Raw genomic sequence first — 18,964 nt, forward strand, 5'->3', positions numbered from 1 at the left:
CAAGTTGTATTCACTCTTAAGATAATCATAAAATCCCTTTGAAAAATAAATTTCTAACATCAAGTGTATGTTAGGAGTACACAAGAAAAAGTTGAAAGAGTTGAACCTGGTTACCTTTCACTTTTCCCTGTCACCTTTATAGTTTGTTTCACAATTTTCTAAGTACATAGGGAAATTTCGGAATACCTCCGCGGCATTAGCTCCGGTGACCGTCACCTCCGCGGTGACTTAACAGCCCAAAGCAGCCCCATTTCAGCAGCCTGCGAGCAGAACGGCAGCGGCCGCCTCCGGCATCACCTCGCGGAGACGCGCACGGTGAGCTGCAAACGGAGAATGCTGACCGCCCGGCGCTGCTCGGAGCGGCGTTATCAGCCAGGAGGAGGAATCCTCACTGCCGAGGCTGCGGTGGGAGGTATCAACATGTACTGAGAGAAGGGACGGGCTCACATCAGCCATGGCGGGCGCCGTTCGCAGGCGGCGCTCCCAGCGCCCGGCCCCTTGCCGCGGGTGCTCGCGGACCCGCCGGCGCTGCTCGCTGGGTGCACCCGCGGCCGCACGCTGTGCGGCGCGGACGCCGCCGCCGGGCTCTGCCGCCCGGCCCGCTGCAAGGCCGGCGGGAGAGAGAGCGGGCCGGGAGACCGGGGCGGGCGGCGGGAGAGCGGGACCCCCCCGCGCGGGAGCGGGCTGGGGCTGAGGCAGAGCCGCGCCGCGCACGCCGCACCCCCGGCCCGGCCCTCCGCCCCCTCGCGCGCGGCGGCCCCGCCCCGCCCGGCAGCGCTGGGCCTCGCGTGCGCCGGGGCCGGCGGTTCCGCGGCGGCCATGCGGCTCCTCACCGGCGCTTCCTGCGCGTTGCAGGCGGCAGCGCTACTGCTGCTCGCCCCCGGCTCCCGTGAGTACTGGCCGCGGGGGAACGGGCGCATCGGGCGGCGGCGCGGAGGCGGCAGCCGGTCCGCATGGTGGCCGCTGCGACGCCCCCGCTGGGCGGACCCGGGCCGCGCCGTGTCGCTGGTGGCCGGGAGCGGGGCTGGGGGTGCGGGCTGCCGCCCCGCCGAGTGCCCCTCCGCTCGGGGGTGCGGGTGCGGAGAGGAGGGTGGCCCGCCGGGACCCGCCGCTTTGCACCGTCTCGAACAAGAGCCGAAGTTGCGCCGTGCACAGGGCCGGTTTCTCGAGAGCGGACTGGCAGCAGAAACGGGGCGAGAGGCTTAATACCCAGGGTGGTTTTGAAGTAGAAACAATAATGTTTAAAAAAAGACAAACCGGGAGCGTTTTGGGTTTTGGGGCGTGCGTATGAAGGTTCGCACACACCCGAGGGCTGCACAAGCGCCGGGGAGGCGGCGTGAGGCGCGGCGGGGGATGTGCCCCAGGGCCCGAGGCGCTCCCGGGCGCGGAGCGGGGACCTGCCCGGGGTAGGTGCCCGGACGAGCGGGTCACGGAGGAGCCGGGGAGACCGCGGTGCCCCGGGCAGGGCTGGGCTGGAAGGGGACGCCTTCCTTACCCTTCCCGCTGCCGGTCTCTGCGGCGTGCTGTAACTCTGGCGAGTGGCTTTTCATAGCTTTGGGGTCATCGTGGCTTTGCTGTTAGGACAGAGATGGTGTTTTGCTGTGTTTTGTCAGGCGCCTGCAGCAATGCAGCTTTTTAATGGCCGATTCTAATAAATACACAGCATCCTGTTTTCTTTCTCGTGCTTTTTAACTCAGGTGGTAGAAGACCAGATTCAGGAGTTATTTGTCGACATACACTCAAATAAAATGAGAGGTACAAAAGTCTGAGCTGCCAGAGTTGCCTTTTTAGAAGACTGAAATGCCCCACGCAGTGCCCCACAATTTTCCAAAGAAGCCAAAAGATAGGTACCAAAATTAACCTGGCAAATAATGTTGAGGAATATCAGTCAATCCAGCAGTGTTAATATGCTGTTGTTTAATCTGGTGAAGCTATAATATAAATTTATACGAAAAAAGTAAAATGAGGAACATGAACAGCTTTATAAATCCCCTTCCAAAAAAAGCAAGCTTTTTTTTGAAGAGGTTACCAATAACCTCATTATTGCTTTGCTAAGATCTTAGGGCTTCCATTTTACACTGATAGATCATTTTATTTGATGTAAGATTGGCTAGATCTGTCTTTTATCATTCTGCTTCCTGAGTGCATATGCTGGTTTAACTCAGTGTACAGTCAGTGCTGTCTCCTGGGGCAGGGATGATCTCATCTCACTTTTGCCAGTCAAATGTCCTTCCTCTATATGTGAATCTGTTGTCTAGACTCCCATTTACAATATGCTGAGAGAAGTTCTGCCCTTTTAAAGCGCAGTCTAATGTATCTATTGAAGTGTCTTTTTTTTCTGCTCACTTACTCAGAAACTTCCAGAAGCTACTCCTGACATTTGTGTTGGTTTCAGCAAAAGTTTGTGATTCACTAATGGACATTACCAGAGAACACGTGAAACCTGTCAGATGCTATGATTTGCAAAAAGTGAAAGTGGCAGTAGATTTGTCCTCACTACAGTTAAGATTTTTGGGCAGATTGATTATTTCAATATAATGCTGTTCTTTTACTCTGCTGGAAAGTTTATTTCTGTGTGTCAGTCAAGTCAGTGGAAGAAACATCACCAAAATCTTATGGGTTAGGAAAAATCCTTCTCACTCTTATGTAAAATCCAGCTGGCTTCCTGATATCTGAGTAAGGAGAATCCACACGCTGTGGCAGGAAGGCGTCCCCACCTCCTTCCTGCTCTGTTCAGAAAAGATAGCTAGCAGCATCTTCCAAGAGCTTACCTGTATACAAAACTACTCGCAGTACAGAAAGTGAGCAGCAGCCTCCAGACCTGAAAACAGGCATGACATTTTGATTTCAGTGTCCCTCCTTCTCATAGATTCTTGGGCGACAACAAAAGGTGTAGTTTTTCGGTCTCAAATTGACCAGGGTTGAGAACCAGTTACTTAGGTCTGTGTTGTTTCCTTAAGCGTCTATGCAATGGTGTAACGCTTTCCTTTGCAAGACTGAGGTAATTTCACAATGTTAAGGCATGAGGACCTGTCCAAAAGGTTGCTGAGATAATCCTGCCTGACCTCTGTCTCGGGATGACCTACCTTCTTGGTAGGTCAAGAATGCCACTTCAAAAATAGGTACCAAAAGACCTTGTTGAGTCAAAGGGGAAAGAAATACAAAGTTTCCAGATAGCAGGGATTTGCACTTACAGTTTGTCAAAATTTCCTTGCAGATGTTACAATAGATTTGGGGTCAGGGGGTTGTTTTTGTTTTAATCTCCAGAATTTGAGTTTCATCCATTTCAACTGAGAAGAATGAGTATCCTGATGGTGGAGACTATCTACGGGATGGTTATATTCATGTTGCTGCTTTAACCATTCTAGCACCTCAACTGTTACTCATTTGGATTGCTTAGAGGTTACTGTGCATTGTCAGTGCCACTGTACTTTTTGCTTTCTAAACCAACAAAAGTGGAATGGCTTGGACATAAAACTCTCCTACTTACCTGCTATGCATCAAACTTGAAAAGCAAAGATGCCCAGACAGAACTTACATGACTGTTGAAGTGTCCCCAAAATGAATGTGTAAAATTGTGCTTAGTACAAATGTCAGTTTATATACCTACATCTTTCTGCAGCATGAGGTTTAGTTAGACTAGACATAAAGTCTGCGAGTCCTTAGAAATGTGTTTATCTTAAATATGAATGCGGGAGTGGGCAAATTGACATCTACAGAGAATAGTAATTTGGTACATGCCTGAGCTGGAGAGTACGGATTCTTAACGTTAAAGGTTCATGGGTGTTATCCACGGTGTTGATTTTTGCAGGATCTGGCAAAATCACATCCATTAAAAATCTTGTCCTGTTCATTTTCAACAAGTATTGGAGCCATCCCTATCACTTACCCTGCATCTACCTATGTGTTTAGCACAAGCACAGATCATCACCTCCTGCATCTGAATGCCACTTCTGGAAGCTGAATGCCAGCTATAAAGCTGAAAGAACTGGCCTCATTTTGCACTTTTGAAAGTTTGCTTATCCAGATTGTCTCCAATTCATGACTTCGTATGAACTAGAGCAACAAAACCACAAGAGGCCCTGGAAGTGCTCGGCGTACCAGACTGTGCCGTAGCGTTTCACAGGAAGCACGCTTGCCTTCAGATGCACCCTGCACAGCCACGAGCAGTTACGTTTTTAGCTGCATCTGCGTCTGACCTTAAACAGAGGAAAACAAAGTTGTCTGACAAAAATGTTGTTGATCCCCTTTCCCTGTCCGTTTCCAGTATGTGGTGCTTTGGTGCATTGTTTTCAGTTGGGTATTTCCTTGGTTCGGTTCTGTTTCATCATGAAAAATGAACATGGAGATCCTTCTGGTTTGTTTTTTTCTTTTTTCCCCCTGTCTCTCCTCTGGATCATGGTGGGAACAGGCATCAGCACAGAGTTTCTCTACTCAAGATTTGTAGGCCCAGTATTGCAACTAATCCTGTGGCCCAAAGAGCTTTACCTCTGCTGGTGTGCAGGACCTGCCACGCTGCAGCTGGCTGCCAGCTTTTTCCCCACTTCCTTCCTGTACTCACACCTGCACATGTACACCTGGGCCAGTGCAGACTTCTAACCCTTGCACTTCTGCTCCCTGGAGAAGGCTGGAAACCCTCACTGTTTCGTTTGGGTCTGTTGCACTTTGCAATCTGTGGTCTTGAATTAGAGTCTCCTGTTGTTGTTAGAGCCATCACTGTGTAAAAGTGTGTGCTGCTTTTCCCTTTGCCTTAACCCGGGAGTCATTCCTGCCTCCCTGGTTGGAGTCTTCTGCTGTCCCTGCAGTGATACAAACGGCTTCAAATACAAAACCACAGTCTGAGGATAGAGGACAGTTTGGGAAGTGTCATTTTTAAGATTTTCTCACCTGTCCCATTCACTGCCACGTGTTCCGATGTGGCCTATGCTTATACAGTACCCCATATCAAGATGTATTTCTATTCTGGAGCAACTGCTTCTGATCCAAATTAAACTTATCAATGTTTGGGCTTTTTTTTTGAGGAGGAAAAAAAAAAAAGTTGTATCTTTTAAACTGGTTAAGGTCCTTGATGTATTTCAAGGTGTGCAGTCCAACCTGATCTGAACTAGGACTAATACAGTTCTGTCTTCCCTTCCATCTCTGGTTCCTGCCCCTCTCTCATCTAATCCTACAGGGAGTCCATTCTGCTGGTTGAGGCAGCAAAAAACATTGTGCGCTGTTGGGGAGGGAGTTAATGTCAGTTTTCTGTTGGCTTAACTTCCTCAATCAGATCATTGTTAAATGCGGGAGGACTAGCTCTGATGTAGACCACTTTATGCAGGATTGAGTCCTTCCTGGGAAAGCGTAGTTTAGCTGTGTCCCATTGTACTGTTTTTATTTGTTCTCCCTAAGTTCCCTAATTAAACAGGCTAACATGTCTTTCAGTGCTGCCCTCAATCTTGATATTGTAAAGGGTAAGATAAAATGAGTGGTTTGCCATTTATATTTGCAAACCTTACCATTCTGAGATATTCACTAAAGTTTTGTAACTACTAAGAAAATGCCCTATCTCTGTGATACTTTGTTCAGGTTATTTGCTTGCCTTTAGCACAATATTGTTATAAGTGATCAAAACTAAGCTCTGCTTGGCAAAGGCAGAATCCACAACTGATCCTCTTACATGCGAATGCCAGACTTTCATTCTGTGTGGTTTATCTTTAAATTTAACCATTTGTTTGTAGACCAGGCCTCAGGACAGAGTAATCAGGCCTCAATTAGTCTTTAGGGTATGATGATATTTCACCTGAGGTGTGGTCCTTCTCTATTCCACTTCCCACCTGCCAAACGCACAGTGGATGCATTAACATGCTGTTAGTCCCAAACTAAGCAATGCAACTTTGTAGTGGAGCTTATTGTCTTACCATGCTTTCCAAGTGCCCATCTGCCTGCAAAGGCCTTGCAGACTTTGTAAGAGAAGATTTATGCAAGAAGTTGTTTTCCTTCTGCTGTAGGTGATACAGGTCGTATGTTATTACTGAAGGAAGGTGTCTGATTTTCTATCTCTTACTTCTTTCAGTCTCCTTTCATCTCAAGGAAGAAGAGAACTTGGGATGATGATGATGGGGAAGATAAAACTGAGGATGGGAAGGAGTTCCAGTTCATTTGATGGTTGGGTAGTGCACATGTTGTCATTTTTAATGTGCTAAGAGCAGGCTGTTGTGGTACCATGCTTTTATATCATAATTATACCTAACTCCTGTCCATGGTAGTTTAGTCATTTATATGCCCAGAGCAAATGACAGATGCTGTACTAACTTTTTTTTTTTTGTTTCTTAGTAGTAAAGCACTTAAAACTATATTATTCTTGGTTTTTATGTAGGAAATGAAGAGATCAACAACTCCAGCAATACTACAGCCTTTACTATGACTCCATACCGTAAGTTGCAATGTGATACTCTTCGCATTTCTGTTGCTGTTCCTCGGTAGCATTGAGAAAAGCAATATGTATTATTGTATGTCTTAAACTGTCCTGTAATAGTTTGCCCTTTATTTTCTTGAATTGTGAACAGCTGTAGGGCAGGAAGGAGGTACTCCCGATTGTCGTATCTGTTCCGGGACAACTAAAGGTATATAAAAGAGGAACAGTAGAACACAACTCAATCCTCATATCCTTATGTATCCCAGAGCAACAGAGAGGGGAGAAATAAAATGGGAAAAATTTATGTATGGCACTAGAAGTACCTGCCAACATTAATTTACAGTTAAAAGGAGAACCACCAGCTCAAGAAGTCTGCTAGGCTAGAATTCAGTGCTCTTGAGAAAAGGCAAGGCACTCTTTCATTTGATTTTTTTAATGCCAGAATGGATTTTAGGTCTGTTGTGCTTGAGCTCATTGATAAAGTACACGTTTATTTCATAGTGTAATCTCATTTTGACTGCGTTAAGCTGTACACCTTTAAGCACGTGCCATGCAAAAGGCATATTCCTTGAGTCATTTTTACCCTGTACTACTTTTGCTCATCTCATTTGCTGTTAGCCAGGTGGGATGTATAGCCAATACTCTGCTCATTGACTCACTCTATCTTGTGTTGATTGTATCACTGACTCACACCCAAATTCCAGGCAGTGTACGTGTCTGCTTTTCACCTGTATGAGCATGCATTCTACATCCAGGCATGTTCCCAGGGTTGCAGAAGTAAGCACTCAGAACTTGGGGGAAACCCAAAGCTGTGTTCTGGTTACAGTATTGGGCCAGTGTGGGAAAGGTTTAGCCCCAGGCATATCCATGGCTTACACTGGTATAAAAGTCAACATATCCAAGAAGGAATGTGTTTGTAATAGTACAGTCATAGACTGTTTCTTAAAGGCAATCAAATCTGCAACTTAATATCCTAGGTATGTCAGTATAAGGGTTGTGTGTACAGTAGGCCATGGTGGGGCTAGCTGGCTGACACTGGACTTTCCCAGTGGTAAGAATAGCAGATCCATTCAAAGGAAACAGACCTGCTTCTTGATTCTGGTAGCTGTGTTGCTGTTCTTGTCATCTCTGAGGTTATGCGCTTTGTTTTCCAGCCGTGCTGAAAAGCGACAGAGCTGCTGGAAGGTGCATAGCACTAGCAACGTGGGAGGATGCTGTAAAAGATCATTTACTTCAGAGAAAAGAATAGTCACAGAATGGGTGTAGACAACAGTGCAGAATGAAGGGAGGGAAGTATAGGCAGAGACGCTTCCAGGAATAGGAGCTACCGAACAGCCCAGTAGATCTTTGCCAGAAGGAAGAGACCATTAACCTGTAAGAAACATGGAAGAGGGATGCAGCAATGAGGACAGAAGTGAGAGTGGGAGGGTGCCTGAGAACCTAGAAGTTACATGAGTAGGACGAGGAACAAAAAGAGAACTGGAAAAGTAGAATTGAAAGAAAGGAGGGAAGGATGAAACCATTAAGACTGAAACATGATTTATATTTTAAGTCTTTGGAAACAGGTACATTCTTAGGACCAGAGAGAGCGTAAGCTCACAGAAAGATGTTTCACAGGGTATCTGTCTGTCCCTACTTGACACCACTACAGTATGTTCCTAGCATGAGCCCAGTTTGTAACAGAGATGCAGCAAAAAAGATTCAGGGACAGGAAATGGAACTGAATTAGAGGAATAAAAACTAGAAAAAAAAATCCCACAGTGGTTAAGTAGGTCAAGAAAGTCAGCATGACACAAGTTGAAGAGAGCAAAAAGAGGAGATGTAGAGAATTCACATGCAGACTATTTGGACACTGCTGTGTCACTGAGATCTCAAAGCATTTTACAGAAGGATAAAACCATCTGCTTTGGGATGGAATATTCGCTGCACTATTCCCACTTGTAGCCTGGAAACACAGATACCGTGAGGAGAGTATTGTGTTGTGGGTGCTTTAATTATAGTATGTTAAAATGAAAATTAATAATACTTCTTTTCTGTTTTGTTTTTTCCTTGAAGACAATAACAGTTCATCCAATCTCACTGTTACATCATCCACACAATCTACAGCAACATCTGCAGTAGGTATGTATCTGTTCTTCTGTTCATTACTATGAACCTAGAAGCTAGCTCCAGGGCTACCCCGGATCATACCAAATTCTAAAGAAATATCAATCAAAAGTGGGTATTTGAGAGAGGCATTATCATTTTAGGGCTGAGAGGTAATGTGTAAACCAACTCTGACATGAAGCTATACTGTTTCTCAAGTTTAGGTAGCATGCTTCATCGGTAGAAGCAATGACATCTGCGGTGCCATTAAAAAACAGGAACTAAAATAAAACTGCAAGGAAGAACTGAAAGAAGTTGATCTTTTTAATGCTCATTCTTTGTCTCTAAGCAAACATCTTCCATTTTTCATGGAGTAAAGATGAGTGGGTGGTTGTGCAAACAGTGCATATCTGTTTAATGTTATTTCACTTTGGGTATACAGCTTTGGGTATAACAAAGTCCTGGGGTCTTGAGTTTCATGAGTAAGACTCCCATGAGTCTTACCTAAAAGGAAATGGTACCTTATACCATGGAAAATAGTCCTTATAGAGCTCATAGCACGAAACAGTGGAGTTCAAGTCGGACGAAGTGGCAAATCTGGGACAATCTGTCATGGGTACTTTTGCATTGTTCTAGCACTACCATCTTTCCTTCACAGCTTGGCAGAAGAACTGTAGGTAAGAATGATTTCCCAAGGCAGCAGTGTTGCAGTCATGATGCTCCAACATAAGGAATGTGTTTACAAAACACATCTTTGTAGAAAGAAGAAATAGCTGTATTAGATCAATTAGTAGAGTTTGAAAGCGGGTATTTAACCTGGGAGACAAACAGTTCATCCACTTGTATTTGCAGTGTTCCAACTGCTGGCTGTGTTAATGTGAGATTATTAAAAAGGAAATTAAAAAAATTATCTTCTGTGGGTCCCCTTTGTGCTAAACCATGTGAAAGCAGGGCAGAAATACTGTGCTTACCCTAAGATACTTTGTGTATTTGTGGAGTTTTATGCTGATCATAAGGTCCCAGTTATGTCATTCCATTTCCAGTACAACTCTATATCTCTGTAGTCTTCAGATAACCTCTGAGCCACCGCACTCTGAAGTTGCTTGTTAGTCATTTAAGAATAAAATACTCACTGGGGGAAAAAAAAAAATCTCTGCAAAGACCTTCCTTTTGACAGCAAGGAAGTGGTGCAGCGTCTCATTCCATTGTGGGCAGTGTACCAGTTTAAGCATGTCTAATTTGGAAGATGGAGAGATTTTTGTAATCCCCTTGTCGCCTTAGGGCCTTCCCCTGTGTAAAGCCATTGTTAACCACAGGTGTTTAATCCGCCCTGTGCTCCAACCCTTCCGCCCTCTGCTTCAACCCTGACTATGGGTTTATTGCAGAGGCCTCAGCTTTACTGTCTGGATAGTAATAGTAAAAAGACACCTGAGCCCTTTGCTGTTAGGCATAGTACAAACTTAAAAAGACAGCTGTGCCTTGCTTCATATGCTTTATGATTCACATCCTTCTCTTTTTCTTCCTTTTATTTTTTTGTTAGAAACTTCATAGATTTTAAGACAGTGTTCATCCATTTTGATTATCTGTCTTGACCACTTCAGAACAAAGACTGCTGGGTATATGTACTTAATTTTGCTTAAAGTCTCTGCCTTTTTTTTTTTTTTTTGAAGCTTTTCATGACAGAAGCAAAAGTCTGTTTCATTCAATCATTTTTCATGCAAAGGAGAGTATTTTAGGAAGCACCTTCAATAATAATTATTTTGTATGTTAGCACAGTGCTTGTGCAGTTTGAGTTACTGTGTTTATTCTTGTTGAGTTAGAACACTAAGGGAGTAGTGCATGCTGCTAAGAATTCTTGTCTTTACACTATATATATAGTTTGATTGATGGATATAGCATAGCTATTCAATGTTTAAACACAGGTAGCATACAAAGTCAAATACTTGCCTCTTTTGAAAATAAAGCATCATAAACCTTAAGTATATTACTGGCATACATCCTTTTTAAATAATAAAAATTAACTCAAGGCAGTCTAGGTTTGTTTAGTGTAATGTTCAATGAAGCCCAGCTGGTCTCTTGGGGGAAAAGTAATTAGGGAAATAAAAGATAATAGGACAGATGTTGCTAGCGAATGTTCTTTAATCTTAACTCCATTGGCAAAATAGTATGGGTAGGATTTTTCAAAGACACAGAAGACGAGATTGGTGCCCAATTCATGACAGTTTCCCAAATTCTCAGATAGCCTCCCACTGATGTTTTGAAATGACTGACACTAAATTCATCATGAAAGATAAGTCTGTAGGAGATTAACCAGGTTTTACTCTTAATGTCACATTACCAAGTGCTGTAATCTTGATAAAGTAAGAAAAAAGGATTACTAGCAGGAAAGAGAGGGGGAAAAAATAATGTGCAAATTTGCTGACATTCCTCATGATATCTCCTTGGATATTTTTTGTGCTGGCTCAGATTTTTTAATGCCTATGGAATAAGTACCATCTTTGAGTAACATCATTTAATAATGTTACACATGGAATGATTAGCCATTATATTGCTCAGAAACACAAGCCAGTTTGACACTTAGAAATCGTGGCTCAAAAAAAAAAAAAAAGAGAAAACCGACTGGTTGACACGTGCATTCAGATTTGCCTTTTGGTATCTTTTGTATTAGGAATGCAGTTACCAGGTGTGGTTTCATATCATGTAACTGTAGATGGTTTCCATATAGACATTTCCTTGCTTAGTTCCTACAATGAGCAACCATTTGATATTTATAGATCATTGTGCCTTTGGGGAGTTTACCTGTCAGTATTAAAATGTGCCCTGAATTTTATCTGATGTATTTCACACATGCTTCATAGAGGAACTGACTTTCCTAATTGTAACAAGGTAAGCACATGAATATAGTACTCCAACTGTTCCATCTCAATGAATGCTCATTTCAAAGTGTTTCCTAGGGTTATGGCACAATACAATTAGAACATCAAAGAGGAGGAAAATAAATAACATTTACTATGAGGACTGTACTGGGCTGTTTCAGTAGTTTTAATGTTAAATGTCTCAGAAAAGTGTTGTGTAGGCCAGTTCCTTTCTGAATGCTTACATTGTCGTATTGTTTGGTTTTCTTAAGTTTTTGATGTTCACATCTGTACTGGAAGCAGCAATACTTAAGTCTGCTTAAAGATGCCGTTCTCTGTGTAGCTAATCACATTTTAAACCACATTTACAGGAAGATTATTCTATAGAAGCATTTTAGATCCTGTATAAAAAAAGCAGAAATTCAGTATCAAGTTTACTGTGGAATTGAGATGAAACTACCTGTTCTTCAGTTGTTTTAGTTTTAGACAATTTCAAGAAAACATGGGTATAATTACACATTTGAATGTTCATGATGAAAAGCTTTTGTGGTCTTTGAAATGAACCCAGCTTGTGTAAGGTTATAGAAATAATACAGAAATAAACAGCTGCAAAGGGAGCTTTTTCTCCTTAAAATTCCTTCATACATAAAAGCTATTTGCCTCATATTGTCTGCTTAGAGAAATGTTAGATGCATAACAGGCTCATGTCTCTTTTTAGTTCCTTCTTAGAAAAATAAGTAATTATTCTTAAGATCATTCTAGCTGTCTGCCTTTCACTAAGGTTCTAAGAATTTTGCTATAAATGTCAATCTATTCTTGAATTTTGCTTCATGATATTTTTATTCTGAACAGTTCGTTAGTGCTTTCTGAAGAGGGAAGGAGAAGCGTTAGGTAAAAGCAGAGTAAAAGTTAAAGATGTTAGGTGTCAATTAAACTTGCAAAACAGCATTCCAGTCTTTGTTTTAACCTTGGCAAGACAGTTCACCACTAAATAAATGATACAAGCTAGCAGATTGACTGTAGTCAAACTTTTACCATGTGTGGAGAACCTTTTGTACCTTAAGTTTAACATACATACAGAATTCTCTCTGCTAAGTTTAATATACATGCAGCCTTAGTAAAGCCAGTGTTTCATTCAAAAGCAAATTAAAGATTAAATTATTACTAAAATTGGGGGGGGGGCGTGTTTTCATGCAAAATCCATTCTTATCAGAAAAGTTATTTATCTGAAAAGTTGAGCACTTCAAATGGAAAGTTACTCTTGATCCAGAATTTTATCACATTTTAAAATACTGTAAGTTAGGTGTGATTCTGTGCTATGGAATTGGATAGTGTTAGCCAAAAAACATTGACCCTTCTAAAAGTTACCAGATATTATCCAGATTTTCTTTACAGCCTTTCCTTTAAACCATTCCTGACCTTGAGCCTCAGAAATCAGGAATTAGGTCTTTCCAAAGGAAATGCATAGGGGAAGAGTCTGTATGCAAGCTTGGGTATCCATGCAGTGGCACTTTCATTGTTACTCTGTCATTCTATTTGGGCATGATAAACTGTATACTCACTGATTAAGACAGCATTTATTATTTTTATGTATTTTTCTGCATGATATCACAAATAAAAATTTCCCAGGTACGTCCACCAGTACTACTCATCTGACCACCACCAGTCAGCCCACCAATGCTACTATGTCTGTCACCTTGATGACTCAGCCCACCAAAACCAGCCAGACAACAAGATCCACCACAGCTCCATCAGTGACATCATCACAACTCAATATTACAGTGATGACCACTTCCAAGATTTCTTTCACTTCTGTAACAGGTGAGTTCACATTTCAAAAATTCATGAAGGCTTGTATACATGTTGACCTGTGTTGTAAAAATAACCATTCTACAATTGTACAGTAGTATAACAAAGAAGGTATTTGAATGCTGAAAAACAAGAGTAAGGTGGGGTTTTATTATTAAGTTGGCTACAATAGTGTTGCTCTGAGCACTACGCTTTCCTAAATAAGGCTTCATTTAACCTGAGAGACCTGACATATTTAGGGGAAAAAAAAATAAAATGCGAGTGGTCTGAACCAGGAGGCACCCAGCGAGGAGATGAGCAATGTTAGGAGAAAGCCTGGCTTTTGAATACAACTTCCGTATTTGTTCAGCGCTCCCTTCTACAGCTTACTTGAATTCATCTCTAATACTTCCTTTTTCACAGCTGACCTGTGGCTCAAAATATGTCTGCTGGCTTGGTAGAAACACTGAGTTCTGTTAGTGACATCTGTAGCAATGTAATGAATTTTATCCCTAATGGAGGAGAGAGTGTGGCTATGAATGAGTCATACTTTATGTAGAAGTTGTCAAGCTGTATTTGACAGCAGCCTTTAATACAAAAACAGTAAGTGTAGAATTCAGTATTTCCTTGCAGTTAGCTGCTTGTTCACACCACTTCATCCTTACAGATCGGTGCCGCTCACGTATCAGTGAAGCGTTATCGGGTAGATGAAGCTGTCATCAGCAAAACTTCTAGTTGGCCACGTTAACACTCCCTGTGGCAAGTACAAATAGTGATGGGCACAGACTGGGTCTTTTGGTGGGAGTTTGTAGTAGATAAAACCAGTTTTCACGTGGAAACTGCTACAGCTTATCTGAGGTCATGTTATGTATGTCAATATTTGTGTTGGGCTGCAGAGCTGATCTCGCCTGAAGAGTGAAGGTACAATTCCGTGAAACAAGGTAAAGCAATCCAACAGCTCATTGCCACCAAAAGCATTTTACTCCAACCACGTAACTACGCTGACTTGGTGGTTGCTGGACCCCTCTGCAGGCTTTACTCAATATGCTCATCTGACTAAAAGCAACTTCCTTTTCTGCTTAGGTTCATTTCAGGCCAGCTTAGTGAATTAAATTGGCTCATGGACAATATGAAAAACACTAGAACTGGCCTGAGAAGGGCAGGAGCTGCATGTGTGGAAGGAGGGGAGAGCAGGGTGAAAAAAGGCAGGGGCAAGGGAGGTGGAGAGGAGAAGGAGTAGTCAGTGAGACAGCAAGCAGTTGGATCAGCTGCTCCTGCATCACCAGAATCTGGCACTTAAAAACAGAGCTCTATGTTTTGAGTGTGCTTAGCTGGTATCTTGCCAGCTGATCTATGTTAATTTTTCTAATTGGGTCTTTATATGTCAGTGGGGAGGACACATTATTGAGGAGTCCCTCAAAACAGAATTTTGCAAGCTCAGTAAAAAGTGCCTTTTGTTTTCTTCTTTTCAGCTGCATCAACATCTGAGGCTGTCGTAGCCAAAACCTCCAGATTTGATGTGGGCAGTTTTGTAGGTGGCATTGTGCTGACACTTGGAGTCCTTGTCATTCTCTACATCGGATGCAAAACCTATCATGCTAGAAGAGGCATTCAGTACAGAACCATGTAAGTTCCCAAGGGATTGTCCCTTGTCAATTTACTACTTTCTTGAGGGGAACAAAGACAAACAAAACAAGGAGAATAAACTCTGATACATACATTTGTTTAATGTACATTATATTAATAAGAGATTTAACTGCGATATTCTTTCACCACTTCAGCTATTCCTCATTATGCCTCTCTTCTGTGTGGGTTTATTCTCTGGTCTATTACATAAAATCATCTTGGTTTTTTAGCTCTTCCATGAATAGCTAACATTTCCTTGATTACGTTTCCTTGAAATGTTTGCTGCAATTTGCAAGACTTCTGGTTCTCCCTGACACATTCTCCTAGACTCTATTTGTCTATTCACTCTGACATTTTCTTCCCCCTTGCCATTAATTTTTTTGTAGTAGCTCTATTTTCTATTACCTATATGATGTCTTGTTGGAACTCTGTTACCATCTCTGTTTTGTATCACCTTTTATGTACCTCCAAGTCTAGTTTGAGCAGCCAGTTTTAAAGCCAGACATCTTATATTCCACATTCTTAAGCCACCGTTGTTGAATTGATTAATTTATTTATTGTCACAGAAAACATTCAAAGGCAATATGGCCATTATTCACATTTTTAAAAGCACAGTATTTGATTATTGTCAATATGTGAACTCAAACTTTTGTCACAGCTTGCAATATAGGCAGGCCTACTGGTTGATTTCTAATATTTAGTTTTCTGTGTTATCTTGTTCTTAACTTCAGAAACCTGTCCATAAAATTGTATGCCCTGAACCTGCTTTAAGTACTTTCCACAAGTCCATGAAATGAGAGGTAGAATTCATTTAACTGAATATAGGCATTGGCATCTGATCTACTCATTTCATACCATTTGTATTACCCTGGAGTGGGGTAAATCTGTCAGATGAATCAGCCTATCCATGCGTTTTTGTATTCACTTACTGTGAGGGCAGCTAAGAGTCTTAGATAAGGAACTCTGTGCTATGGATATTGAAAGGTATGGGCTGGATCCCACCTAAAGTCACTTATGTACACCAGTGATTTTCAGCCTTTGAGCTGCAGGCTGCTGCTATTTTCCCTGTGGAGTGTAGATGCTGCACAGCAAACAGAAGCCTGTTGAGAGTAAGCTTGTTTTTCTGTTATCTTTTCAAGACCATTTAGAAGTCATCTGTGGGCTTCAGTCTGTAGACAAGTTGAAAAACACTGATTTAAACAGATTCTCTGCCACCAACTTCTTCCAGGCAACTTCTTCCTTCCACTGACCTCAGTGTTCGAAGAGGCATCCTCATAATTCCTCCCCAAAGTCCCCCTCAACCCCCTTTCAGGTTCCCTTTCTTAAATACTTATCGCAGAGGTGCAGCCACCATCACTAACTGGCTCGGCCCTGGTGCAGAGGCGGGTCTGACTTGGAGCCAGGGGAGCTTTCAAGAAGGTTCTCACAGGTGCCACTGCTGTAGCCCCCTCCCCTGCTACCAAAACCCTGCCACACAAACCCAGCACAGGATTCTTAAAACCAGGTTGCTTTTCTTCCTACTCAGTATCATCCATCTCAGTTAAGAAGCTTGTTTTAAGTGAGGTGATGTCATTAGACTTGTTGGGATGCTAGTGTTTAGGCCTTGTGTTTTCTCTCCATCTTGACTCCTGCTTGCTGGTCATGAAATTCAACCAGTGCCTGCTGCCCATGTTTACCCACAGTAGTGTTTGAATGGGTATTGTAGAATTCAGATCAGCAGTATTTTTAAAACAAAGGAAACCTGTTACTGAGCTTGTAAACTGGCTTTGATTAGTTGTTGCTATTGGATATAGGTAAGATAGATAGGCTAAAAATGCCTGAACAACAGCTAATCTAGAAATATGTACTTGTGTGAAATGTGAAAGCCAAAACATTAAAAAGGCTAATGAAGCTGGACAACTGTTGACAAAATGAAATTGTTCTGTTAAATTCAGGTTTGGCTCGGAGAGGACTATAACTCCCAGATGAATGTGCCCTTAGCCCTTCCCAGCAACATGGCCTCTGTTCACAAAATAACCTAGAAGGATGGCTGCTTCTTGTGTCGACTGTTGCTTGTACTGCGGAACATTAATTACTGTGTTTCTATTACAGTGATGAACATGATGCCATCATTTAAAGAGACTTCAGGGAAGACAGTGGTGGAAATCCATCCTATCAATCACAGCTGTTGTAACTTACTTCTGAAAGAGTTCCTTTCATAAAGATGATCACAGTCTCTAAACCTGTCCTGGGTGTGATCCTGCAAAATGTTGAGAAGCTCTTTGAACATGCTGATACTTTTTACATTGGCTTTCATAAGAAGAGGAACTCTACACTTTGTAGAGACAGTATTTTCTTTTTCCAGTATTTGTAACCAGATTTAAAGAAACACACATATTGAGTCATTTTAAGGTACACACATGTGTCTCTAAAACAGCTAATTACTAGCACAGTGGATTGCATCATTGCAATTCTGAGTTCAATTAATTCTCACATATTGCGTAAATCCAGTGTGTTCCATAATGGATATAGTAGGTTAAATAGGATACCTTTGAGACAAAGCATAGGTTTTTGCAAGTAAAATGGTTTTTTTCCTAATATTTTGTATTAAATTGTATTTATTTTGAAGTTTGATGTGAACTTTAGTTTAGAAATTTGGGATTTTGAACAATTCAGTTAATTTTTATTAGGCTATAAAGGGACATGGTTTGCTAACTGTATAGAAGGTGATAATGAGTACTTTAAACTTCAGTGACCTGCAGAGACTTTCCTTAACAGGCCGTACAATGAGACTGCCAGCAGGAAACATGGACAGACTGGAGATAGCCATCCACAACCCTTTTCTCTGAATGGGTCCTTATAAGAAAACAGGCTATGCAATCCATAGCTGCTTTTTTCTAGCATGTCCTAATGAAGCATGTGCAATTACAGATAAAATAAAAATGGGAAAAAGTATCTTTATAAATATGATATGAAAATTGCTTCTAAAGATTGGCTTTTAAGTTGAATGTAGCAATCACTTCACTCTGGTTTTATTACTATGAAGCTGTATGCAATGTTTCAGCAGCATTTGATAAGCATTGCAAGTTACACAGAGAATCTATCTGTAAGATAGCATTTTAGAAGAATATAATCTGCATTTTTACAACTATTTTTAGAACTTGGTACTGCTGCACACATGTACAGAGGTCTGGTCAAAGCTCACTGAAGGCAACAGGGCATCTTTCAGAAGGCCTTTCAATTAAGGCCCAAATACACTGGAGATCCTGTGCAGGGTGGCTGATGCTGCTTACGTATCCCACTGAGGTAAACCTGCTGACTTCAGTAATTGGGCTCCTGATTTACACTGGTGTAAGGAAGACTAGAGCAAGGATCAAGAAACACGGGCCTGCATCTGCTTATGTCACTGAATAATTGTTCGGTCCTGCTCAGGCTCCACTTGTAGCTCTCTCCCTGGTGAAGAGGATTGATGGGGGGGGGGCTTGACCCATCCTGGTTACTGCTGGCACTAGTCCATCACTAGGGCACAGAGGGGGTGACAGCTGAGGAAGGTCACAACAGGAACGGGATGTCGGTCTGTCAGGGGGCTGGGGTACGATGCATCAGGGGAAGTAAGACTACAGTTCTGGCACAGGTTAATTCTTTTGTTGAGCAATAGTTTATTCTGACATGCAATGTTAAAAGTGGCTGTATGAATGCTTTTTTTACCTTTTTCACATGTTGTGTCCAAGGCACAGCTGACTGCAGCAAACCATGGCTAATGAGTAGTCTTAATAGCACCAGCCATGCACCTGAAATGGGAGTTGCAGGGCTGTTTCATTTTTTAACTGAGATTGAGGTACAGGGGGAAGAGGGATTTGAAGTAAGATTTGTGAGATTTTTTTTTAACTGCATTGATTGGTGGAAAACTTCTGGTTTTAACTTGAAGAGTTTGGAAACAATTCTTCCATAGAACTGTACTTCCTTACTTTGTTGAAATTAAGACAAGTGCAACTCAGTTACTGGGATTGTCTCATCTCTGTTGTACAGATGAATAAAATGAAATCTTTGGAGCTACTATATCAATTTCAGTGGGATTCTTATTAGATTGTTTCATAATTCCCTCAACCCTTTCCACAGTCATAACTACCAAATAAGAAAGTGTTCACTATATATACTTTTACATGCTAGATACCAGACCTAGTGCATTTCTGCCCAGCTCAATAATTTGTAATGTATTTTTTATCTCTTTACT

At 42.0% G+C, this 18,964-nt stretch overlaps 1 protein-coding gene across 1 annotated transcript; it reads left to right on the top strand.

Moving 5' to 3' along the window:
- The first annotated feature begins 762 nt into the window (after window positions 1-762).
- On the top strand, window positions 763-18,789 carry TMEM123 (transmembrane protein 123). Its single transcript, XM_074860195.1, has 7 exons — window positions 763-889; window positions 6,056-6,147; window positions 6,359-6,415; window positions 8,453-8,518; window positions 12,967-13,158; window positions 14,598-14,751; window positions 16,843-18,789. Exons 2-7 carry the CDS (start codon window positions 6,090-6,092, stop codon window positions 16,865-16,867), a joined length of 552 nt encoding a protein of 183 aa, XP_074716296.1. The 5' UTR covers window positions 763-889; window positions 6,056-6,089; the 3' UTR covers window positions 16,868-18,789.
- The last annotated feature ends 175 nt before the right edge of the window (window positions 18,790-18,964 follow it).

Source organism: Strix uralensis, chromosome 2 (assembly GCF_047716275.1).
Source record: "Strix uralensis isolate ZFMK-TIS-50842 chromosome 2, bStrUra1, whole genome shotgun sequence".
In the NCBI taxonomy this organism is placed as follows: domain Eukaryota; kingdom Metazoa; phylum Chordata; class Aves; order Strigiformes; family Strigidae; genus Strix; species Strix uralensis.